This window comes from Convolutriloba macropyga, chromosome 15 (assembly GCF_964194025.1).
Source record: "Convolutriloba macropyga chromosome 15, txConMacr16.3, whole genome shotgun sequence".
Lineage (NCBI taxonomy): Eukaryota > Metazoa > Xenacoelomorpha > Acoela > Convolutidae > Convolutriloba > Convolutriloba macropyga.
In genome coordinates, this window is record NC_134482.1 from 27,787,789 (window position 1) to 27,815,087 (window position 27,299).

At 35.5% G+C, this 27,299-nt stretch overlaps 1 protein-coding gene across 2 annotated transcripts in view; it reads right to left on the reverse strand.

Annotated features, from left to right (window-relative positions):
* The window catches only part of LOC142354452 (ATP-binding cassette subfamily C member 4-like), a 91,723-nt gene that overhangs the window by 51,242 nt on the left and 13,182 nt on the right, over nucleotides 1-27,299 (reverse strand). The window contains exons 2-11 of one of the 2 annotated variants that reach the window (XM_075406750.1): nucleotides 22,322-22,435; nucleotides 21,905-22,007; nucleotides 21,199-21,426; nucleotides 17,707-17,868; nucleotides 17,146-17,231; nucleotides 16,439-16,575; nucleotides 13,124-13,368; nucleotides 12,431-12,596; nucleotides 2,609-2,751; nucleotides 2,174-2,263 (exon numbers count right to left, since the gene is read on the reverse strand). In XM_075406750.1, the coding sequence (XP_075262865.1) occupies nucleotides 2,174-2,263; nucleotides 2,609-2,751; nucleotides 12,431-12,596; nucleotides 13,124-13,368; nucleotides 16,439-16,575; nucleotides 17,146-17,231; nucleotides 17,707-17,868; nucleotides 21,199-21,426; nucleotides 21,905-22,007; nucleotides 22,322-22,435 (1,474 nt within the window). The remainder of the gene's footprint in view (nucleotides 1-2,173; nucleotides 2,264-2,608; nucleotides 2,752-12,430; nucleotides 12,597-13,123; nucleotides 13,369-16,438; nucleotides 16,576-17,145; nucleotides 17,232-17,706; nucleotides 17,869-21,198; nucleotides 21,427-21,904; nucleotides 22,008-22,321; nucleotides 22,436-27,299) is intronic. The other variant, XM_075406751.1, reaches the window with a different exon arrangement.

Consider the following 27,299-nt stretch of genomic DNA (forward strand, 5'->3'; position numbering starts at 1 on the left):
CTACGGGTTACGGGCGGAATGAGGGGTGGAACTCAGGGGGATGCAGTTTTGTGGGGAAAAATGTGATTGTCAAAATCTTGGAAAGGCCCTTCACACCGTGAATTTATGTCTCTTGAATAGTGACAGTCAATCGCAAACATAGAGACCAGAGACCTACGGCTCTCAGAAAACTAAATGCACAAAATGCACAATAGGTTTTAGCTGTTTATCACATTTTTGAGGAGCAGCAGTTAAAAAGATGTTTACAAACGCAGTTTTGTGGGGGAAAATGTGATGGTCAAAATCTTGGAAAAGCCCTTCACACCGTGAATTTATGTCTCTTGAATAGTGACAGTCAATCGCAAACATAGAGACCAGAGACCTACGGCTCTCAGAAAACTAAATGCACAAAATACACAATAGGTTTTACCTGTTTATCACATTTTTGAGGAGCAGCAGTTAAAAAGATGTTTACAAACGCAGTTTTGTGGGGGAAAATGTGATGGTCAAAATCTTGGAAAAGCCCTTCACACCGTGAATTTATGTCTCTTGAATAGTGACAGTCAATCGCAAACATAGAGACCAGAGACCTACGGCTCTCAGAAAACTAAATGCACAAAATGCACAATAGGTTTTACCTGTTTATCACATTTTTGAGGCGCAGCAGTTAAAAAGATGTTAAAAAACGCTACAAATTTTGCTTGCACAAAAATAACCCGAGACGGTATAAACCTGGAAAATAATTTAAAAACCACTAAGCATAATTGAATAACCTTGGGCGACTTGCTCTCAAACGACTGACTAGCGTTTGGCTTGGTCAGTTACTAGATACGGTTCAGGGAGCCTGCCTAGCTTTAGCTTAAACTAAGGGGCCTGGGTAAGCGCGGTGAGGGAGAGCAAATTGTGAGTTAGAGGCTGATTTGGGGGGAGGGCTTAAAGTGTGAGCGGATCAAACTCTAAGAAGCATTTGACACTGTGAATTCATATCTCAAAAACAGTTTCAGTGAATCGCATACTTAGAGCCTAGCAAGCCATAAGGCTCTAAAAGAACTTATAAAAACTCCGGGCGTTACCTGTTAATCACCTTCTTGAGGACGAAAAGTCAAAAGGGTCAGACAAAAAATCGGTGAAGCGAAGAACGCATGACTAATATAATTGCTAACTTCCTTTGAGAGCATTCAATAAAAACGCCTCAGAAACGAGAAAATCAGTAAAAACGCACACGCTTGAATCAAAAAGTCTACTGATGACTGAGATGTTCACAACATTGCAGGCAGATTGTCAGAATAGCTGCAAAAGAGGTAAACCGAATAATGTCAAGAATTGCTCTCGAACAAGCGGCATTTTAATTCAAGGGCTGTAGCCTAGATAAATTTTTCTTTATGGGTGCAAAAACAGTTGACCACGCCGGGATTCGAACCATGGACCTCCCGATCTCTCAACAGAAGCACTGCCCACTCGTCCGTCCGGCCCTGCTTGTTGCTATGCTGCAATCGTTTTTAGCAACGAGCTTGATTTCGGAGTGAGAGCAATAGATATCACCCAACATAGAACGAAAGCCTGAAAAAGTAACTTGAGAAGTCAAAGAATGTTCTAGAAGAAAAGCGCAAAAACGTTCAGGCAAAAAATTTGAATAAGAAGGCCAGCACGTTTACAATAATTGCTACGAACTTCTTTAGAGAGCAATTAAACAGATACAGAGTATAAGAGACAGATACAAATTGAGAAAATTATCGGCGCAGCTCAAAAAGCTGTGTAAATAAACATAAACCGACTAGCCTTGGAAAAATTGCTCTCGAATGAATGGCAGGACGCTTTAATTCAGGGGCTGTAGCCTAGATAAATTTTTCTTCATGGGTGCGGAAACAATTTTCATAGGTGCGAGAACCCCGACCGCCGTCACCTCGACTGAGGTATTAACTACTAGGCTAGCTGGACTTTTCATTGTCCCTAACAATCGGCTTTGTTTGAACAACACGATTTATTTGGGAGTGAGAGCAAATGAAATCACTCAAAAATCAAGAAGAAGTGCGTGAAAAAGTCACTTGAGAAGTCAAAGAAGAAAAGCGCAAAATCGGTAAAGCAAAGAATCTGTCTAAAAAAGACGCACACGTTTACAAAAACTGCTTTTCGAGAGAATGACAGCGGCTATTAGTTACACTTTGTTAAGATCATAGAGAAGTCTGTTTCAAACCTTTCCACAGCCACTGGGGCCAACCACGACCACCAACTCGCCTGGCCTTGCTTCGAAGGACAGCTTTGTGAGACTGAAGCCGGTGTTTGTCTGAAATAAGAGCTACCTAAACCATTCAATGAGAGAGTAATCAATGGTTATAGCATCTCCTCTTGCTATTTTAAAGTATCGGTGGCAAGATTGTGTCGCGCTATTGATGTAACTAATGTTACTTTTGAACAAATTCCACTCAGTTATCATTCAAAACATTTTTCCACGTGCGGAGTGCGAGACAAAAACACAGTTCACATTTCTACTGAAAGAACATGTAAGTTATTTTAAATGCTATTTAGATTCAACTGAATAGTAGTGCGGCGATAACAGCACCTGACATCATGAAATTCCGCGGTATGAAAAATTTCCATTAAAGTCATGATCTTGATAAAGTAAACCTACTGCAGATGGTGACGTGTCATGCACAGCTGTGACTCCAGATAGTTTCACGTATGGCAGATGATGCGCATGTTCATGTGTAACATCTTCAGTAACATCTCCGGCGCTTTGAGACAAATCGGTAGGGATGTCAAGCAATGATCCAGCTAAAATATCAACAAAATCTCTTGAGAATCATGGCTATGTCACGGTGCTGTCACTTTCTTTGTTTACTAGTTACGAAGTTAATTTAAATTCATTATTTCGCCGAAATCATTGCACGTTACTAATCAGTTTCAGTCTATTTTCGAAGATCAGCACTCAACTACATTTCCCAAATTGTAACTACTGTATACCTGGCACTCGATCGTAAACATTATCATAACCGACTGGCGCTGGCGCGATTCGCTTCGGCAGTAGCGGAGTTTGTCTCAAGGGGGTTCAGCGAGCGGGTTGGAATGAGGGGGGTTCGAGAGTGAGGGGAATCCAAATCGCCTAAAACTGTCCCCCGCACCATAATTCTAAGTATTCGAAGCTTCGGTAATTTGTATATTTAGAGACTGGTACAGCTCTAAAAGGTCAGCGACTTAATGCCTTCAGGACTTTACCCTGTTTATCCCAATTTTGAGGACGAAAAGTCAAATGGTCAGAAGAAGAATCGATTAAGCGAAAACAACTAACTCCTCGAAGAATAAAAGATGAGTTCCAAGCTATCAAGAGAAAACAGGAAGCAAGTAGAATGTCCTTACGCTCTTGACTACCAAAAAACAATTACAGAAACACCAAAAACTCATTAAATAATGACACGGCGATTATACCCAGAATAAAGTCCTAGGGGAACGTAAAATGAACAGTTAAATTACTGAAACAAAAACGAACATTGAAAAAAATGACGTTATCTTACGGACATTACCGACTAACATCGGGCGGATATCCATCAAACAAAGGACGAGAACTTGGCTGTGCTAATGGACATCTTAAGATCGGGTAATGGAGTCTCACTGGGTTGGTGGTAAGAAAAATGGGCGGGAGTCTGAAAAAATTGAGCTCCAAATTATGCAATTTCAGCAGTTTTGGTGAAACGTAATTCCAGAAACTGGTAGAGCTCTTGTAGAGAGCTCTAGGAACACTTTAGGAACAAACAGAGATTCAACGCCCTTGGTATTCACCAGCTTATCCAGTTTTTGAGGACAAAAATAATCAAATGGTCAGATGAAAAATCAATCAAGCAAAAAACTGCATTAAAAAACTAACAGTGCACAAATGAATGTTATAATCGTTATTTGAGGGCAACTAATAAGTCAATTGCAGAGTAATAGCAACGATTGACGCCCCGACTCCGGATCAAGTTTGCAACCGCAAACGAAAACAAAAAACAGCCACCTAACGTCGAATTGCAATCACAGGATACCAACGGTTATATTTGTGACCAGAAACGTCAGCAAATAACACGACCTACTAACGTAGAATTGCGCGTATAAGACTCCCGAGGGTTTGGCTTTGGTAGTAGCTAGCTTAAGCTTATGAAGGCAGACCTCAATGGTTTAAAGAGTGGTGGAGAGGGTCAGATATCACACAATAGATACCACTCAAGTAAATTCTCACAAAAAAGAACAAAGGACGCCACGCACATCCATTCAGAAGCTCTGCTGGAAGTCATTGAATACCAGGTAGATTGCCGGAAAATTGATTCCCATAACAACGATTGGGATTGAACGAACAGAAAAAACATACCCGGCAGATTGCCGGAAAATAGCCGCCGTTGATTCTAATAAGCATGATTGGGATTGAAAGAATAGAAGATACTGAAAAGATTTTTGTACAAAAACATTTTTAAGTTCGATTTATTTTGATGGCATTTCGTAGTTGAACATAACGTACTTCTGTTTCTTAGAGAGAGGCTGCAGGGGCTACTATTAATACCAATAAACATTAGAGATGGTAACTAAGACTTATAGGAACGACGTTCAAATAGCGGGCATCTAAAATTGGGCTTTATGGGTTTATCCCGTTTCTACTTCTGACTTCAATTTTTTATACTGACTCTGTTCATTTTGAATTGCTTTGCTGAGCAACTGATGTTCAAAATCACTTTTAGCAGAATGAGAGAAGAGAGAAACTAGCCTAGAGAAGTCAAAAAGATATCACGCAAAATGTTGAAAAAGCGGCAAAATGAGGTAAAGCGAAACATTTTTTTATTCGACGAAGTAAAAAAAAATAGGAGCGCTATAATAGCCGGCTGAGAAGATGAGGGCGGCTATTAACAATAAAAATTTATAGTTGTACAAAACATTTTTAAAGTGCGACTATTAGGATTGGATTTTGTAGTTATGCATACTCCTTTTTCTTAATGAGAGGATGCAAGGGCTAGTACCAATGACAAAACGCATTAGAGATGTCAACTAAGACTTATAAGAAAAAAATTCAAGTAGTGTGCAACTAAAATTGGGCTTTATGGGTTCACTTCTCTATTTTGATTTCGTTTTTCAATACTGATTAATTTCACCTAAGATTGCTCTGCTGAGCAACTGCTGTTAAACACCACTTTCAGCAGAATGAGCGAAGACTCGAACTAGCCTAAAAACGTTTAAAATCATGCAAAATGTCGAAAAAGCGGCTAAATGAGGTAAAGCGAAACAAAATTTTATTCGGCCTAGTAAAAAAAACATAGCGGGACAAGACCTGAAATTCAATTCAAATAATTGTAAGAAAAAACTAGAAATACTGTACCCGACCAGCAGACCAATTGAACAAAAACAGAGAACAGAAAAATAGTCTCACAAGTTTAGAGAAACTAAAATAACCAAACGAACTAAATAAAAAAGATAATCATTCCCAAAATTATTGAAGTTTTTACCCCCGAAGGCCTAATTCAACCAATTTATATATACCTAGTATCCAACGCATAAGTCTTCAAAGGAGTTTATTCGCCTCTAAAAATAGAAAAACTTGAGAAATATGACATACTTAAAAAAATTGAAAAATTTATTGAAAGCTTCTAAATTTTGAAATGTTGATACGTTCAAAATAATCACTTTTGTCCCTTCAATCTATCGCTGTCGCCAAAAACTATCTAGTACCCCAATTCCCAGACCTAGAAAATGTTGCTAGCCAAAAATGATCGATAGACACATAACGGGACAAAAATTGTTTCTCCCGTTTCAAAAGCTCAAAGTCATGAAAAAAGTTGTGAAATCATCTTACAAAAAAGACAGAGCACCAATTTAATCCAAATTCTTTGGATTGTAAGAAAAATAGAAACCCTATAACAGCGAGCTGAGGGCGGCTATTAAACATCACCGACTAGTGTTGGTCGAATTGATCTCAAACGACTGGCGAACGGTTGGTTTCCTCAGTTGCTAGCTGGGGAGCTACGGCTTAGGGAGCCTATCATTGGCTTGAGGGGTGAGCTTGAGGGGGCGGGGGTGAGGTCGGTTGGTAGGAAGTGCGAGTGAGTTTAAGAGTGCAGAGTTACGGGTGGAATGAGGCGAAGGGGTGGTGAAGTGGAAGTGAGTAGGGGAGGGGTCAAACTCTAAGAACCGCCCTTCAATCCATAAATTTGTCTCTTAGACTGTTTCGTTGAAATGCATTCTTAGATACTAGTGAGCCGTAAGTCTCTAAAATAACTTATTACCCTCCGGGTTTTAACTGTTCATACCGTTTTTGAGGACATAAAGTCCTAAAACTGTTAGACGAAAACCGCCAACCAGAAAATCGCATTCAAAAGAACAAATAAGTAACACATTTACAACAAACTTCGGTAGAGAGCAACTAATAAGGCTCCGATTTCTTGGCGAATGATCAAATGCACACCAAACAGAACGGACGAAGACAACGAAATAAAAAAAATAAAACAGCCGAGGCGGAAAAGCTGCAAAAAAATAGACTTGAGTGCCATAAGATAGAAACCGATACAGATATAAGTTGAAAAAGGTATCGACGCCGCTCAAAAAGCTATGTAAAAAAACATTAAGCGATGAATTAATAAACCTTGTTAAAAATCATTGCGCAGAAGCCCTTCCATTAAAGACCGAGAGAGAGAGAGAGGAAAACACACACACACACACACACACACACACACACACACACACACACACACAGAGAGAGAGAGAGAGAGAGAGAGAGAGAGAGAGAGAGAGCGTGAGAAATGACGTCACGCGCAAAAAACTCGTCAGTGAGAAATAATTCGGAAATTTGACTTTTTCAGCTTTGCTTTGTGAACAAACACAAAACGAAAAAGAGCGACAGACAAAACAAAAAACATAGCAGGACAAGTCCTGACGTACAATTCAAAGAACTTTCAGTGACTAAACAAAAAAAACTAGACCTAGAATGGATTGAGTGAATTGGGAAAACCATTTCTACAAAAAAGAATAAAAAAATAAAAAAAACAATGTCAAAATGCCACACACTAACGAGAAAGCAAATTTTTGTTCAAACACCAAAAAAAATTGCACGCAGCAAAACCATTCGCTCTTTCGCTCCACTTCCTGTTTCGGCGTGACCAAAATCACTACTCCAATTTGACTTCAAAAATCATGAAAATGTGTGAACAGATCAACAAAAGGCAGCGCCCCAATACAATTCAAATTCTTTGAATTGTAAAAACCAAGGACACAGCAATATAGCTCCAATCAGCTTACAGCTTCGCAGCTATAATAATTAGCTTCGGATAGATTGATCTCTAACAACTGGCTGGTCGACAGCTCAGTTCTATTGTAGCTTCAGTGACAGGGGTGGGGCTTTTAGAGGAGAGGGCTTTAAGGTTTAATGTAAAGACAGTGAAAACAATATTGGATTATTTTTTAGTTGACTTTTAGTAAACTCCATCAACGGAATTTAGCTGCTCAAAACTGTTAATGACAGAGCAATGTACATCTCTCAAAACTCGAAAAAGTGAGAAATTACTTTTTTTAGAGGTACACATTAATAATTCATGATAGAATGTAGTTAGGGCAAATGTTTTTTAAGTCTTTATCGGTATAGTTAAAAGAAAAAGTTCAGATATTACAGAAAAAGGGTTTATTTAATCGGAATTCGTTATGTTATCGTTGCAAAAAGAGGAAAAAACCTATATTCCTATTAATTGCAACGCAACTTTAAAAATTTCAGGAGAAATGGCACCCAGGTAAAACTGACACTTTCTTATTTAAAGCTTCGCAAGATTTAATTCTAGAAACCGAAAACACTCTTGTTGTGTCAAAAACAGAAAATACACCCGGCAGATAACCGGAACATATCCACCGTTGATCCGCATAAACAAAATTGGGATTGAAAGAAAAGAAAAAAACTAATAAAAATAATATTTGTACACAAGAAATTTTAAGTTGCGAATTATTTTGATGTCATTTCGGAGCTTAACCTACTCCTGTTTCGTAGAGACGACAGGGGAGGGTATCAGTACCAATAAGCATTGGAAATGGTATCTAAGAACAAAGTTCGAGTAACGGGCATCTAAAATTGGGCTTTATGGGTTTATCCCGTTTCTATTTCTGACTTCGTTTCTTGATACTGACTCTGTTCATTTTGAATTGCTTTGCTGAGCAACTGCTGTCTAAAAACACTTTCAGCAGAATGAGAGAAGAGTGAAACTAGCCTAGAAAAGTGAAAAACGATTTTCGCAAATGTTGAACAAGCTGTGAACTAAGGTCAAGCAAAAATTTTGTATTCGACGAAGTAAGAAACATAGCAGGACAAGTCCTGACGTACAATTCAAAGAATTTTCATTGACTAAAAGCAAGCTAGACCTACAACGGACAATGAATTGGGAAAACGGCTTCCAATTAATCAGATCAAAAATGAAAACTAATGTAAAAATGCCGAATGTGAACAAAAAACCACTAGCATGAAAGAGAAGTTTGGTTCAAACAAAAAAACTAGGCGCCTAGAATGAAATACGAACGCATTGAGAAAATCATTTAGGAAAAAAAATCCCGACCAAAAAATTGAAAAAACAGTAAAAAAAAAGTGAAATTGCCCCCGTGTGAAGAAAAAATCACTGCCGAGATAGCGAATTTTTGTTCAAACACCGTTTTCTCATTCTACTTTAAATTTAGAGTGAAAAAATTTCACGCCGCAAATTCACTCCCCTTTTCGCTCCACTTTTTTTCGGCGTGACCAAAACCACTACTCCAATATGACTTCAAAAATCATGAAAATGTGTGAACAGATCTTAAAGAACATAGCCGGAAGATTTCCGGAAACGACTCGAAGGAGAAAATTGCCCATAATTTTGACTAATTAACTAGAACAACCCTGAACCTCCATAAACGCCATAAAAACTTTGAGGAAGAATAGAAACGGCATTCAAAAACAAATTTAAAAAAATTAGAAAAACAGTGTCTTTTTAATAGTACAAGAAAACATAAAGCCCAGTAAAATTCCTTTCCAATTAGGTCAATGGAAGGCTCGCAAAACAATGCACAATTCATAATAGGCTAAGAAACTTGTCTAAGACTAAGAAAAAGAAAAACGACAAAAAAAATATGTCACTGCTTTAAAATTTCTCAATTTTTCTGTCAATATTCCGAAGAAAAGAATGATTTACACCAATAAAACTTTAACCAATTGGTAGCTGAATATTCCTTAAGCAATAAGCTTCTATTGAAATCCCATTTAGAGCATTAAAATAAAAAAAACTGGCCAAAATCATTAAATTTCATCTAAAAATCAGCAAAACTGATCAAAACCCTCCAAATTAGCATTAAACTCAGAATTAACTACTTGAAATATTCAATTCCAATCAAAACAAGCTTAAAACTAATACAATACCATAATCAAAACTCATAACCATCAAAAGTTGCAAAAAAACTGCTTTTGAAAGCCGCACGTCAACAAAAAAATTTCGATCGCTTAGAGAAAATTTTTTCACACATCAATTTCTCGCTCTCTCAAAAACAGCGGTATGAACAAAAACCACTCTCTTTTCGCTCCGCTCTTAACTTTTGTTCAGCCCCAAAATCACTCCAAATTTTTTCACGCGTTTCATTTCCCGCTTCAAAATTCACTCCAATAAAATTGATTAAAAAAAGGACTTCTCCAATACTCCTCTTCGAGTCGCAATAAAAAAAGCTCCCCAATACAATTCAAATTCTTTAGGAGCGCTATAATAAGCCGGCTGCAAAGCTGAGTGCGGCTATTAATGAGGTACATAATAACTTTGCCTCCGCGATACCTTTGATTGTTTTCAAAATACCAAACTTTTACAATTTTTTTTGCAACAAGTAAATTAAAATTATAACCATACGGTTAAATATACCTGAAACAAAAAATATTTCAAATCATTCAAACAAAATAATATAATAAACATCAACAATTTTCTTAAAGAATTACATTTTAAAATTTTCTTTCGATTGTTTTCTTCCTAAAAATAAACATAGCCGGCAGATTGCCGGAATAGCTGCGAAAGAATAGACCTGCGTGCCATATAATAGAGATAGAAACAGATACAGATCTAAATTGAAAAAAAAATCGACGCCGCTCAAAAAACTAGGTAAAAAAAATTTAGCGATAAACTAATAAAGCTTGTTAAAATTCATTCCGCAGAAGCCTCTTATTAAGGACCTTTACTGCACATATGAGTTCCTTTGACCTTAAACAAATTCAAATTAAACTTAAGTTTTAAAGTGCAAAAGTCATTTTATTGAGTGAGGTAAGTCACTTGTGATCAAAATCTAATCACGCAAAAAACTTTTGCTAACGAGAGTGAGAAATGACGTCACGCGCGCAAACGCCGTTAGTGAGAGGAAGAAGTCATTCAGAAAATTTGACTTTTTCAGCTTTGCTGTGTGAACAAATGTAAAACGAAAAAAGAGCGTCAGACGACGAAACAAAAAACACAGCCGGAAGAATTCCGGAAGCGACTCGAAGCGTCAGAATTTCACTTACAAAACCGTAATTGCAACGGAAGCCACTACCTTTTGTATTAAACCATCAACTCACTACGTCCCCAGGTCTGCTCTAAAAATTGGTGAAACTTAAACCACTGTCAACACGAGAAACAAAATGCAGCAAAATTTTATATTATTGAAACGTTTGGTAAAGTTAAAACAATCCAAAACAATTAAGGTGGTAAAAAACAGATAGTCTGAAAAAACTGACAAGGTTATCAACAGCCCTCAAATAATTCATGATTCTAATCTGAAAAAGATCGCGAAAGCAGACGGCAGATAATAATCTTAGAAACTAAATCTTTTCAAAAAGAAAGCTCAATTTTAAGAATCAGAAAACACCTTTACCTACACTTCTAATCACTGCGATTAAGACAAAAAACAACACACACCTCTTCCTTCTTTTACATAAGCTAGACAACATGATTTCATACCAAATCAAAAATAAAATTGATCATAGAAAAGACATAAGCCGCAGAATTTTCAAAGGCAAAAAATCGTTTTAATTAATACCAAGGCCGGTAGAAAGCTGCAGTAATTAGTCATAAGTGGACATTTTGGAAAAAGCTTGCTATCAAGCTCTCAGTACTGCCTTATGTTGAACGAAATCAATTGCAAACCAAAGAAATGACGAAAATCTAAGAAAAAGCTGAAATCATTTATTTTCTACAACTGAAAAAATCAACATACCGAAAATAAATGTAGGTGCCAGGAAAAAACTAGAATCATACTAACTAGAGTGTAAATATGGGCACAATGTAAGGAGCACCGTAACAAAAAGACATTCTTAACTTTTGAAAGTTGAAAATCAATTTAAAAAATTCAAGAAAAACGAATACATTTCATTGTTCAGCATTCAAGACATAGAAAAGATAACTAGCCATCCAGTACAAAGATCTATTCTCCTGAAGAGAACAGAAAATAGGAAAAAGCAGAATTCATAAATACGAAAAATTGAAACATTCTGCAAAAAAATGGTCAAAAAGTTTTTAAGACTGCATATATGAAAAAGTTTTAAATGTTTTTCCCAAAACCTAACGCCAACAAATGATTGATTTTTTATTGAAACGAAAGTAAAGTCCCTCATGTTGCACAAAAAAACTATTTCTAGCAATTACAACCAAAATACAAACGAAAAATTGACGAAAATCGGAAAAAAAACTACCAAAATCGTATTAGCATATGTACAGTTTTATGAAACAAAATTACATCGAGGTAGAAAGAGGCGTTGAGCATAGGAATTATCAAAGAGAAGTTGCCATATTAACTGATTTTTGACAAAAAGACGGTTAAAAGATCCAAAAATGAAGAAATTAATACTATAAAAGCCAAAAATTAACTAAAAAATCAAGAATTATGTGCCAATTTTCAACTTGAAACGCATTTTCAGGCTCTGCAAAACACTGTGGTATCAATTTCCGAGGTTGACATTTCAATATAGTATCGACTAAAATTTATTTCTACAAGAAACCAAATTAAAAGCAAAAAAATTGGGCCACTTAGACGAAAAAACGGCTAAAAACGGTCATCTATATGTGCAATTCAGTCAAAAACTACTTTTCAAAGTCAAAAAGTCATTCACTAAACGCAGCGCATGATCAAAAAACTTCTCTCGCTTAGCAAAAATCTGTTCACCAAGACAGCTTTTCTCACTTTCGCTTTTAGGTCAAAATGCCGCGTGAACAAATCTACTTCCTGTAAAAAAAAAACCGAGAGAAAACCAATACTCCTCTTCGAGTCGTAAAAAAACCAAGAGCACCGCAATATAGCTACGCTCAGCTTACAGCTTCGCAGCTATAAAAATAACTTTTAAAAGCTCCTACGTTACTATTCAATATATTAGCTTCTACTACAATGTACAAGCGCATAAATTGCTCGTTCAGCGCATAGTAAGCGTCATCTACACATTTTGGCTCAAAGAAAATCTGCAAGACATTTGTTACAAAATTTTATTAACCTGAATTTTTCAAAGGAACTGACGTGACCATAGATCTGCTGATGCTATAGGTTCGTGTGTCTTCATCATTATCGTCTGAATACTCGTCTTCCAAACCAGCGTCTTTTCGCATCTTTCGAGCACTCACAATGTAGTGCTTCGGGTGCTCGCTAATGTCAATCAGCTTCTAAAATATTCAATACTCAATGTCATGAAACTTTTTATTGCAACTGCTTGCGGATTGTTCAAAATTGCAACCAAATCTAGGAAAATTAACAAAGCCATCGTTATTTATGAACAATCTCGCAATGTTATCGAGCAACAGTCGCAATCGACGAAGTCATAAGAATACCTACCAATCATTCGTGGAAAAACAGATCAATTATGGATCAGTTAAAACCGCTTGATGACAAGGTCAGGTCACAGGCATATAACCGTGTTCATGGCTATAGCCTGTGGCCAGACATTATCATCAAGCGAATTGACGTTTTCACAGTAACCCGCAAAAGATCCACAAAAACGACCTTTTGAGACTAGACGGAAGTATGCATTGAGGTCAAATTTTATGTAAGTTGCACGCCCGAGTAAATTTTTAACATTTGACAACTAGCAAGCAGAATTTTACTTGTGACGCAAAGAAAGACGTACAGACCTTAGCTTAAGGAATTAATTTGTTTTAAAACCTTAAACCTCTGAGATTACGAGGAAAATCACCTGTATTCGATCGAACGCAATCCGGACCTCGGCTAAATATGGCAACGCCAGGGTGAACATCTGGGCGTAGTATCTGACGTCCACCATGAGAGCAAGGTAGCCAAATAACTCTTCGGGTAACAAGTGCCTGTCCTCGACGTACAGGGTTATTAGAATGGTTGTCATGACAACAAACAGAGGAGCACCAGCGTTGATGCCGTAGTTTATCCCGTTCAATACGTGCATCTTGATCAGCTCTCGAACCTCTAAAATACAGAATGACTGAAATACGCTGAGTATGATAGCCCCCCTGTGAAAGCATTTTCCTGATAAAATTTGATGCAGACGAAATAGCGTTGCCATGATTAAACAATTGAGAATTAAGTCCAGTCCTCAAATTCACTTTCCATGAGGAAAAACGAAGTTATGTTATTGTACCACAACATACATTAACTCAACGGCGTAAAAATGTCAAAGAAGCGGCAGTTTTATTTTTCTAAACAAATAAAATAAAGTTATAACAATATGGTAAAACATGTTAATCAAAAAACTAGCCGTTGACGCGCTTGATCCACATCAGGGTTGAAACAGAAAAAGAAAAGAAGGCAGAAATTGGCCGATTTTTTTCTGTTTTCTTCTGTGTCAAAAAGTTTCTAATTTTGCGTGCAGTTTCAATTAGAATCTTAAACTATAACTAATTCAGATTCTAAACTGAAAGTTAATAAGCTTAATAACAATGTCAGCTAGCAAATAATCTAATGGACTTTGATAACCCAATAAACCATGACTGGGCTTTATCGGTTTATCCCATTTCTTTTTATTTTGCTCTTTCGACTGTGAAAGTATTCAACACATTGCGTAATTCAATACGTAAAAGAAGATTAAAATCCATTCAGTTGAAACAGTGAGTGAGGTAAGTCAGAAGTCAAGCGTGAAAATTGTGACATATGTAAAACAAAAAAAGTGATCAAAATGTAAAGAGAATCAAAAAATATTGCAGGACAATTCTGAGGTACAACTAAGAGAATTTTCATTGCCTAAAAAATAAACCTCGGACGGAATGTGAATGAATAGTCAAACCATTTCCAAAAAATCAGATCAGAAGTTCAAAAAATCAGATCAACACGGAAAATCGAAGTCAAACTGCCGCATGCGAACAAAAAAACCGACTAGCGAGAAAGGGGAAATTTGGTTCAAAAAAAATAACTAGGCCTAGAATGAACTATGAATGGATAAACCGCAAGGAGGGCCGATTGGCTAAACTATGAATGGAAAACCGCAAGGAGAGACGCTTGCGGCCTTCCTTGGAATTGAAACATAGCCGGCATATTACCGGTAAATAGCTGCGATAGACGCTTGTGGCGATACATGAATTGAAACAACTATAGAAAAAAATAGAGAGATCGACCACCAGTCCTTTAATAGACCACTAGACTTTTTGGGTTAGCTTCGGACTGTCATTTTTATGAGACACATAAGCTTTATAAGGAGAAAGCCTTAATAGATCTTTTCCGTTTGTGCCCCCTCAGCTTGGTGGCTGCATATTATTTGCACCCCCCAGATTCGCGTGCAACATTTGGGGGGGGGGGGGGGGGCACAAACGGAAAAGATCCCAAAATTAATATTCGAAATCAAAAACTCAAGACTCTAATAATCAAGAATTAGGGCATATATGTTTGGCACTACTTAGATGCACACTACTGACCTTTAATAAGTAAATGTTCATAATATTTTAAAGTTCCAAGTAAGTTCAGAAGTCATTTTTTTGAGTGAGGTAAGTCATTCAAAAAGTCAATTCCAAGAAGTCAGGGTAAGACGAAACAAAAATTTGTTAGACGAAGTAAAAAAATAGGAGCGCTATAATAGCCGCCTAGAATTGAGGACGCGGCTATTAAACAACTAAAAAATAAGATACAGATTGGCAACCAGTTCTTTAATAGACAAAATTTTGGGTTAGATTAGGACTGTCATTTTAGAGCCCTAGTAGAGCGCTTTTTCAAAATTAATATTCTAAATCAAAAACTCAAGACTAATACTCATGAAATAGGGCATATATTTTGGCACTACTTAGATGCACACTATTGATTAACTAGTAAATGTTCACGATTTTAAGAGTTTAGAAGTCATTTGTTTGTGAGCTAATAACACGCAATTGACCTATAAGCAGAACAAATCACCTCACGCACACAAATTTTTACTGCAAAGCAGTAGAAGTCACGGAAATTGAAAAAGTCAATGGTCGCAAGAATCATCAAAGGAGACGACGAATTAAAAAAACATAGCAGGACAAGTCCTGACGTACAATTCAAAGAATTTTCATTGACTAAACAGAAAACTAGACCGAGAACAGTCTATAAATGGATTGGGAAAACCATTTACAAAAAAATCCGATCCAAAAAATCGAAAAAACAGTAAAAATCAGAGTGAAATTGCCGCATGTGAACAAAAAACCACTACCGAGAAACCGAATTTTTGTTCAAACACCGTTTTCGCACTCTACTTCAAAATTAGAGCGAAAAAAATTCACGCCGCAAAACCACTTGCTTTTTCGCTCCATTTCCTGTTTCGGCGTGACCAAAATCACCACTCCAATTTGACTTCAAAAATCATGAAAATGTGTGAACAGACCTTAAAAAAAAAGACAGCGCCCCAATACAATTCAAATTCTTTGAATTGTAAAAAACAAAGCAGGACAAGTCCTGACGTGCAATTCAAAAAATTTTCATTGACTGAACAAAACCTAGACATAGAACGAACAATGAATGAATTAGGAAAACCATTTCCAAGAAAATCAGATAAAAAAAGAAAACTGAAAATCAATTTCAAAATGCCGCATGTGAACACAAAACCACTAGCGAGAAAGGGAAACTTGATTCAAACAAAAAACTAGACCTAGAATGAACTATGAATGGATTGGGAAAACCATTTAAAGAAAATTCTATCCAAATCTAATAAACAGTAATTACGTGCATGAGACTCAATGGTTACGTGCATGTGACTCACTAAGCTCACCCCCCCCCCCCCAGCTTAGTGGGCATAAACTTTTATGACCCCCAGGCGCACGTGCTATTTTCTTACACAGTAACGTGCTATATAACAACCTGTAATTTGTTACTGGGGGTCATAAAAAAACACTGGGGCGAAACAGAATAGATCCCAAAAATCATGAAAATGTGTGAAGAGATCTTAAAAAAGACAGCGCACCAATATAATTCAAATTCTTTGATTTGTAAAAAACCACGATGTCCCCAATAATAGCCGCTATCACTTCGCGACTATTAAAAAAACAACACGGGTACAATAATTGCTATGAACTTTGTGCGTAATGATGCCTACCTGCTCCTCTGAATTCTCTGATGACTTTGGCAAACGACTCCTCCCAGACGTACATCTTGATCACCCGGATCCCATCTATGATCTCCCTCATCAACTTCACTCGCTCATCCGCAACTGTCGCACTTTTCACTCGATATCTACACCAGTAAATAAACTCTAACAGTAAATAAACAACAACAGCAAATAAACTCCACAGCAGTAAAAAAAGACTCCCGCCTTTTTTGAAATGCAAAGAATTTTGACTGTACTCGTCCGTTGTACCTGTTGTACTCGTAAATATTCACATATTCTGGAGAGATCTCGATATCGAGACGGGATAAGTTAGTACAGTCCGATTCAATTGTGATGCAGTAAGTGGGCTCCACTATTCAAGTCTCATAAATTTATGGGAATGCTTCCTAAGTTGCCGGTGAGTTTGAGGAGTGTGGTAATTTCAAAAAGCTCCGGAGTTCGAAAGAGTTGATGCCCCTCTTGCTAAAAAAATTAAGGGAACCTAAGAGGGTGGGGCTCCTAATTGTTTCTTTCATGTTAACCACAATACATTTTTTCAATTGCAATTATTTACCACAAAAATTTTGCAATAGTTGACAAATATTGCTAAACTATTCCCATTTAGTTCTTCGCCACATCTTCTACACCTTTTTCATCTGCCACAGTGATATAAGAATTCAGTTAATATTAGCGCCCTTATTGTAAGGCGGTCCTACCTGGCGAATAGCCGAGTAAATGACAGTTGAATTGGAATGAGGATCAGGAAAAGACTGCTTCCCACAACTCCCGGCCACCCAATGATCTGAAACAAGGCATTTCGTTTTACGCATGCTAGACATAGGTAAAGAGATCGTGGGCAAATGAGCATGGTGAAATGCCTTCAATTAACAAATCAGTTTGTCCTAAAAACTCAAAAACCTTCCTGATGCGATAAAACATGATAACGTTCGCTTTTTATTCGAAAAGTTTTTTATTACTCAGGGATTCCTTTTTGTGCAGTTATCCACTTTTTTAAGAGGTATACGAATTCAAGCATTACCCTGAATACACAGGTTAAAAGAGCCCTGAATACACATTAAATACTTTGCAGTGTACGAGTTTCTAGAAGCATAGATGTTCACATGCATGCAAGCAGCAACGAGAAATCACAAGAAAATGTCGCATCAACCATAACACAAGATTTCCCCAATTCTGAATAATTTTTTATAACCTAAAAAATGAAAACCATTGAGTCACTTGCACGTAATTATAGATAGAAATTAAATATAGAGACTTACGAAGTATGAGCATATAGCTTTGCCCGTAAAGTAGAAGGGTGCCACTAGGAAGAAAGTGAGGAACATCCCTACGAAGTCGAACTTGCCCAGATCAATTGACACCATGTTCAGGATCTCACCACTTGATGTCTCATTCAGCATGTACGACTTCAGTCGGATCACCTTGAGCACACATACATTTCCTTTTCTGATGCCGAGATTCTATCAGTAATTTTACATTGGTACTGAGTTCATTAGAAAATTCGTGAAAAGTTTTCAGTAACTTCAAAAAATACCCGAAGCATTGAAAATAATATACAGCTACCAATAAATTGGAATGAAACCTATTACAAAATCAAGAAAAATGCGGGGAAGAAGCCACTTGGAAAGACAAATCGTTCTAGCCAGAATTTGTATGAGAAAGACAGCAAAGATTTCCATTAACGCTGCAGAGTCCAAAACTTGGAGACAGCCAAGAAAAATTTATTTCTTTCATTTACGTGGCAAGATTTGCGGTTATTTAAGAGCAAATAAATGTTATCTATACCTACTTTAACTGCTTTGTGAACTGTCTCTTTTCGATCGCGATTCTATTTATAATGGATAATTGTTCCGACCCCACTTGTGGGGGGAGGAACTATATACTCAAATGGGTTTTTTTTCCGTGAATTTTGGCCGACCGATATATTCATCGTAGAGAAATGTGCGTGGTATCATTAAAAAGCTCGTCCAGCGTAGAATTCGAAAACATACCCGGCAGATTGCCGGAAAATAGCCGCCGTTGATTCCAATAAGCATGATTGGGATTGAAATAACAGAAGATATTGAAAAAAAAAAAGATTTTTGTACAAAAACATTTTTTTAAGTCCGATTTATTTTGATGGCATTTCGTAGTTGAACATACTTCTGTTTCTGAGAGAGAGGCTACAGGGGCTACTATCAATACTAATAAGCATAAGAGATGGTAACTAAGACTTATAGGAACAACGTTCAAACAGCCGGCATCTAAAATTGGGCTTTATGGGTTTATCCCGTTTCTATTTCTGACTTCAATTTTTTATACCGACTCTGTTCATTTTGAATTGCTTTGCTGAGCAACTGATGTTCAAATTCACTTTTAGCTGAATGAGAGAAGAGAGAAACTAGCCTAGAGAAGTCAAAAAGATTTCACGCAAAATGTTGAAAAGGCGGCAAAATGAGGTAAAGCGAAACATTTTTTTATTCGACAAAGTAAAAAAAAAAAATAGGAGCGCTATAATAGCCGGCTGAGAAGATGAGGGCGGCTATTAATTAAAAAGATTTTTTTGAATTTTGTTTTTTTCGAGGAGTTATCGAGGTTTAAAGTTTCATGTGAACGCTGGATATTTGGTTCACTTTTGTTCACTTTTACCGTAATTTTCCGTAATTCGAATTAACGTTTTTTCTACGGAAAATTTAATTCAAAACTAGATTTCACGACAAAAAGTATATCAATTTTAGGTTTTTAGTAGACGAAAGGAGATAATAAAGACTAGTTCTAGTCTTAGAGGGAAGCTTAATATATAAAAAAAATCGAATTGGGTTTGGGAGCTCTTTTTTTAGAAAATTTTGCAATTTTTTTGTTTATTCAAGTCACCTAGAGACTACTAGACACTTTTAATATCGAAGTTCCAGTAATGACAAACTTCTTTTACGATCAAATGAAGCCCAATGAACAAAAAATTTGTTTCGAAGGGATCGCTCATGTTTTTTTTTTTTGGATTCGTATCTCAAATTTCGTAATTTCAAATGAAATTTTGATTTATTTTTTGAGGTTTTATTAAAGTTTTACAACACTATGGCATAAACTTGTTGACTAAAGGTGCAAAAGATTTGCTAATGAGCATTAAGTGAACCTATCTAGTGTTGTGAGAGGACAGCTAATGGTTGTTGAGACTTTGAAAATAAATTTTCGAAATTTTTTTTAAAATTAGTAAATCATAAACTTATTTTTGTGAACTGTAAGTTCGTCTCAGTTAAAACAGGATTGAACTCCTTCATACCACTGCAACATAAGTTAATCTCATTGGCGGCTTTATCAAATAACTATTGGTTATACGTCTTCAATGCCACAAGAATTCAAATTTTTTAAAAAAAATTTTTGGACATTTCGTTTTATTGGTTCATTTTGAAATCTTATCACGTCATCCTAATATTGATGGCTACATCTTCCTTTAGTGAAGACGTGCAAAGGATCATAGATTAAACTTTCTGAGAAAAAAGTATGGTTTAAATGTCTTCAACACTTTCTTCTCCCATTTTTCTAAAGAAATTTTGGTTTTTGCCTGTATTTGTTGTTTTTTTCATAGTCATAAGACATACTGTGATGTCTGATTGATTACCTAGGCATGATAAACATCCTTGTATTCTCATCATGGCATAGCTGGGCGTATTCATTGAATTCCTATGAAAGCTTTTGAGTTTAATGGCTGTTAAGACTTTAAAAATATTTTTTCATTTTTTTTTAACATAAATCAATCTTAAGCTTATTTTCGTGGATTATAAGTCAGTCTCGGTAATGACAGAACCGCTTTTTTCTACAACAGCAACAATTTATCTAGTTAGCGGTTTTGTCTTCTAACTATTGGTTTTTTTTACTTTGGTGCACGAGTTTTCATAATTTTTATAATTTTTGGATTTTTTTTTTAGTAATTTTGGTTCCTTTTGAAATCGTATTACATTATCCTAATATTGATAGCTCCCATTGGCTTAGTGAAGACGTTCAATGGATCGTTGAAAAAGTTTTCAGAGAAAAAAGCTTATGGTTTAAATAGCTTCGACACTTTCTTCTCTCAATTTTCTACCGAACTTTTGGATTTTGCCTGTTTTTGTTGTTGTTTTCATAGTCAATGACTTGTTGTAATGTCTTATTGATAAATTTTGAATGACAAACATCCTAGTCGTCACATCATCTAGGCATAATTTACCGTATTAAATGCCTGCCGTTGAAAGCTGTAGAATTTTTTGACTTTGATACTATGGGTTTTCTCAAAAATTTCGTGGTTTTGATGTATTTTTCTTTGCCATACGACTTATTGTGATGAGTTATTGATGTCACATGAATGAAACCTATGATTGCTCTTTCATCGAGGCAGAATTTAGTGTGTTTAATTAACTTAAAAAGTAGCATTTTTTTTAAAATTCAAACATCCATTTTTGTTATCTCTTCATTTGGTTGACAATTGGTTGTCAAAAATGTAGATGAGCTCGGGTCGGAACATCATGTGCGAACGCACATTAACGAGCCGCCTTGTTTAACTTTCACGACAAATGGTTACAGATTACTAAAATTTGTTTGAGCATATTTGTTGGCATTGAAACCACTATTGTGTGAATTGCCATTTCAAATAATGTCGCAAGTGATAGGATTTGAGATATTGAAAAATTGAAGCGCTGAGAGCTTCCTATTTACCCAGATTCCTTAAACTAACTAAGTCATCTCACTAAGGAATTAATATTGAGAGCCGTTAATAAAGCAGATGAGGATGTACTGACCTTATCATAAATGAGTAGATTGAGAACAATTCTGAGCCTGTACGATGCCTGGTACATGAGGAAGTAGCTGATTGGGTGTATGAACATGAAGAGGAAGCATATCAACACCAGACCGCCAGTGAATATCCAGACTTCTTTAGTGTGTGATATAGTCTCACTTCTGTTCAGCTCACTCAAGTCTTTCAGGATACCACCGAGGAGGAACGCACTTACGGCCGAAAGACAAGACTGAAAAAAAATATCATTAAAATATGATTTGCGAAAGGGAAAATTAAGTAAAGTACAAGAGACCTAAAATTTAATAACGTAATATGTTAAAAGTGATTTCCGACTGGTAGAATATGACATTGTATCAGACTATCTTTAACTGTAACTGATTTTTAAACCATTTATGCCAATACAAGCCATTATCAAGTCCAAATTTTTCTAACTTTTCAAAATTTTGACGGGGAGACCAAACAGATGCCACTTTTTTAATATCGCGGGTTTAATTCTTTAGTTCAATTATGCCACAGTTCAATCATAGTCATTCATTGATTTGTCATGCTCATTTACTCTATTTGATTCGGCATAATTCTGAAATATTAGTCGTTCACGATCCCGAACATTGTAACCAAATGAATAAAAATATATATCGGGATCAAAATTTTGAAGCACTCTGCTCAGAAAAGGAAAAGATAGATATAGGGAGACGCGTTTATGATACCTCTAGAAACAACAGAACACAAGCTGCTGTCAAAATGTACTTGGAGAAGGCCCATGAACTTTTCTTGACCGAATTGGGCTTTCTGTGGTACTTATGAAAGCATCTAAAAAGTAAAATTACGGATAACTAAAAAATTCAATGAAACATTTCAGCGCACAGGCGTAAGCTTCCCGGAGCGGAGAACAAATTTTCTTTCTTATTAGTCCCTCAGCAATTATAAAGCCTCAATACTATGATATATATATATATATATATATATATATATATATATATATATATATACAATAATTGGGGAGGCTATATGCTAGATGATCAGTAAAAAGGGAAAGCACAATGCGAGACCTAAAATTATTAAAAAGCTTCTGATTATAAGTAATTGCCAGATTTAGTTTTACAAAAATAAAAGAAATTCATTACCTCATAAATCTGGGATAAAGGCTATCAACGAGTTCCACTTCTGGCGTCCTGTAGTATTCCTCAAAAGGAATGTTGTCATCTTTGTAAGCTCGGTACAGAAATTTACTCAGGTACCTACAACAAACAACTTAATTTTTAAATTCAATCTTGCGAGAATGTCTTCAGCGAGGTCATTCATAAAACAGAATATCAGTTTGAGCTACATTACAGCTATTTTACGACGTACTTTGATGATGCAGTTATCCAGTTTTCTGACACAACCATGATAAGCGCTACATTTGAAAAATACTTATTTGAGATAGGGAAAATTTGAGAGTCAGATAAGAATCCATTCAGTTTACATACATTTGAGCTGTTATTTTTACACGTTTAGGGACAATTAAATTGATATCTAATAGAAAAAAATTGCCCGAGTAACAAAAGATATTTTGGTTTCAGAAACAAAGGTTGTCGAAATGATCCGCAAAGAACACTAAAAATTTCCGACCCCACTTTTTGTTCCTACCCCTTTTAGGGTGTGAACATTTAAGATAAAAGAGTATTTCTTAACCATCTGATAAAACTTCGAAGAAAATTTTGGCTAAGTTTTCAAAATTCAGCACTTTTCAACAAAAATTGCACCAAATTTGCAACTCTAGACCACTTTGTTTTAAACGTAAGTATAGTTCACTTTGACGTAAGTATAGAAATAAAAGCTGCTCTCCAAATCTGAGGAAACTCCAAACAGAATAATGTCTACTTTCGCTTCCTCGGAGGGTTTTCTAGAATGAAAAATTTGCTGTTTTTTGCTAATTTAACACAATAATTAACCAAAATCCATCATTTATTTTTGACTTTTAATTGTCAAACTATTCAAATCTATGAAACAAGGACAAATGACGTGTTTGGACAAATGCTGGCAGTATTTTCACGGCTGATTTTGGGCTAATCAAGGATTCGTACAAACCAAATATTAGTCGGATTACTGTTGGACGCTGTCTTTTTCTATTTTTTTCAAATATTTTCTATTTTTTGTTCTTTTATGTACTACAAAAATTCCTCAGAAATGTTTTCTTTTGTTTTTTGTTATTTTATGTTATTTAAAGGCCAGAATTTCAAATTATTTTGGCAAATAGGGGACCCAAGGAGCACATTTTACAATTTCAGTTAGGATCTCATGGTTTTCTTGGCTTTAACAGTTTCTGCGTATAATTGTTGGTAAAATTGTTCAAGTTCAGTCTGTAATAATGGGCATCTTATAGTCCCAAGACTTAGTCTCTTTCATTATAGGTTCAAGTGGCTTCATAAGAAGTTATAGTGTAATCTATCTAGTATAATTTAGTTAAAATCTTAAGGCTGCTCTAATTAGAAATTTTTGTTGAAAACTTTTGTTGGGCTTTTTCTCTTTTATATCTTCGTATTCCTCAGTGTCAGCAGAGACAAGTCTTATTACGTTTCTCGTGACCTATAAGTTAGACATAAATGCAGCTTTGTTTTATGGAATTGTTTTTTGGCTTGGATACAAGTTTTTCCAGATCTTCGCATATTTTTGTGGTTTATTTTTTGTCTTGTCAAATTAATCACATTAATAACTGGTCTTATATCCCATCATTTATGTTGCAAGTTTTAATGGAAAGCAGCTAATATTTGTATTAAGATTTCTTGCGAATATTGAATTTTTTTGTGGGTAATTTAAGTTCTTTTTGAAGAAGTATGGCATATTCTCTCCATTGTCAAATCAAAATGGCTTCCTTTGGTGCTATAGATGGAACTATTTTAATATATTATTCCATTGCTAATGCTTTTCACGATTTATATTAGTTATGTTCTAAAAAATTCATTATAACTTAACTTTGCCATTCTTCTTTTTTCGTCTACTTGTTACCTAATCCTATTAGCGGAAGGAAAAAATAGTTTCGACATCGTTTTCTTGGAACAAACTGAAATTGTTCATTTTTAACTGTATTTGCCATTATTTTTGTAGATTTATGACGTATTCCGAATACTGGCCAGTATTCGGATTACGTCATAAATCTACAAAAATAATGGCAAATACAGTTGAAATGAATAAATTCAGTTTATTGTTCCAAGAAAACGATGTCGAACCTATACGAGGAAATCCTATGAGGGTTTAATGGAGAATACTTAACAATTTCAGTTGATAGCTGACGGTTTTCATGAGTAGAAAAATAATTGTTTTCATAAAAATAATAATTTTTCTAACTTTAATCCGTTTTGTTGTTTTTAATTAGTTGTAGTCTCAACAATTCAAGTGACATATCACATTGTTACTGTTGAAAAGTCGCAATTACTCATATTTAATGTTTTCAGCGAAGAGATTATGCTCTACACGGCTTCAAAACTGTTTTCTCGGAAAATTTTTGCTGTATTTTTCGTTTTTGTTGTACGAAATATTATGGTTAATTGAAACCTGAAAGGCTTCCTATGCTATGGAGGTTTAATTGAGAATATTTTGAACAATATCAGTTGATAGCTGATTAACTATTTTTTTGCAACTTTGCCCCTTTTCAATCTTTTTGTCTAATTGTTAAGTAGTGGAAGTGATATTGGAAGTGATATATCACATTTTTGGTGTTGAAAAAAAACGCAATTGAACATATCCAATTTTTTCAGTGAATAGATTGTGCTCTACACGGCTCTGAAACTGTTTTATTGGAAAATTTGATTAAATTGTTTCTTTTTGCTGTTTTGTCGTTTTGTAGTTGCTGACCTATTAAGGACAATTTCAGACCTCAATCGCTTCTTATTGAGGTATAATAGAAGCATTTCAAAGATTTCATTTAATAGCCATTGGTTTCCTCACTCTGAAACCAATTCTTTTCAAAAAGTTGAAGCTTATTTTGTAACGTGGCCCTTTTCTTCTAATTGTTACCTACTGTCAATTAGGACCAGATTCTAAATCTTCCCAAAAAGTACAAGTACTTGGTCAGTTTTATCAGATGCTTTTGGGACTGTTATTAGGTTTTTGAAAATACATTGAATTTTGGTAATTAATGCTTGTTGTTTATATTTGATTTTGTTATTTGTCTTGTCTCGTAGTCTTTTTTAATGGCAGGTCCCGCAGGCCGTCTAAGAGGTACATTATTGTATTTATTCAGTGGTTTGAGTTAAGATCAATTTTTTTGTTCGTACACCAGCTAAATTTTCGGAACAAAATGAACTTTTGAGTTTTGTTCATCTGTTCCTCATTTGGTTGAAAATTAAGCTAAAACTGTTTGTTGAGAGGGGTCGGAACATTATGCGCAAACGCACATCACCGAGCCTCCTTGTTGGTGTTAAAAATCATCTAGTCTCATTATCTGATCATGAAAAGTCAGGAAAGAATTCCCTATTATGTTTTTTCAATCATTCATTTTATTTATTAAATTCTTTTTCTCGAGCAAATAACAAAATATAATTTTACAATAGAATTTTTTCAAGAAATAACCGGCCAAAAAGCCAACAGGAGGTTTGTAGAACACTGGCCCATGGAAACAAGATATGGTATTAAGAAGCAATTTTGTAAATTAAATAAAGTCTACTAAAAAATCAAAAGCAACGGTTTTTTCTTTTTTAAAAAAAAGGTTAAGTTATTTGGGTTCTTTTAGACATCTCTCCCAAGAAATAACGTCAAAAAAACAATTAGTTAAAAACTTGGTCAAATATTACTCCCGAGGTGCTGCTCTATTTTGACAAACTTAGCTTAATTATTTTCAGATCAATTAATGGGGCTTTGAATGACCTAGGAGTTACCGCAATTCACGCAGTCTTTCGTACAAAAATTACGGGGGGTGGGGGGGTCGTGGTGGGTGAGGAAAAAAGATGATTAAAGTTGCCGACTTTCAAAAAAAATTGAAATTTTTGAAACGAAAATTTCAAAAGTCAAAATCATTAGCATTTAGCTAAAAATTTCTGGATAAACTAAACATAAAACTCTTCCAAAAACCAATGGGACCTGTCACTGGTGAGACTAAGTCATAAGACAGGTCTTCAAAATAAGAGCAACATGAAGACTCAATTATTTACAAACAAGTATAATGGAAGCAATTCAATGATTTCATTTAATAGCTAATGGTTTTCCCGACTTTGAAACCAATTTTATTCAAAAAATTGAAGCTTATTTTTTAACTTGGCCCTTTTCTTCTAATTGTTACCTAGAGTCAATTAGGTGCAGAATCTACATCTTGTCCAAAAAAGTACAAGTATCTTGGTCAGTTTTATCAGATGCTTTTGGGACTTTGTTATTAGCTTTTAATAAAAAACATTAAATTTTGGTGGTAATTAACGCTTGTTTTCTATATTTGATTTTGTTATTTGTCTTGTCACGTAGTCTTTGTAATGGCAGGTCCCGCAGGCCCTCTAAGATGTACATTATTGTATTTATGCAGTGGTTTAAAGCAATTTTTTGTTCGTACACCTGTGTTTTTTGGAACAAAATGTAAATTTTTGAGTTTTGTCCATCTGCTCCTCATTTGGTAGACAATTATGCTAAAAATGTTGATGAGCGTCGTCGGAGAATTATATGCAAACGCACATCACCGAGCCTCCTTGTTGACATTAAATTAAAAATCATCTAGTCGCATTATCTAATCATGAAAACTCAGGAAAAAATTCCCTACTGCGTTTTTTTAATCATTTAGTAATTTCTTAAGAAGGAACCAGCCAGAAAGCCATCAGAAGGATTGTAGAACACCGCCCCATGGAAACAAAATATGGTATTAAGAAGGAAGTTTTGTAAATTAAGTAAGGTCTACTCAAAAATCAAAAGCAACGTTTTTTTTTAAAAAATGTTGAGTTATTTGGGTTCTTTTAGTCATCTCTCCCAAAAAATAACGTCGAAAAAACAATTCGTTAAAAACTTGGTCAAAGTTTACTCCCAAGGTGCTCTATTTTGACAAACTTAGCTAAATTATTTGCAGATCTAATAATGGCGCTTTAAATTACCTAGGAGTTAACGCAATTCACACAGAGTCTTTCGTACAAAAATTCCGGGGTGGGG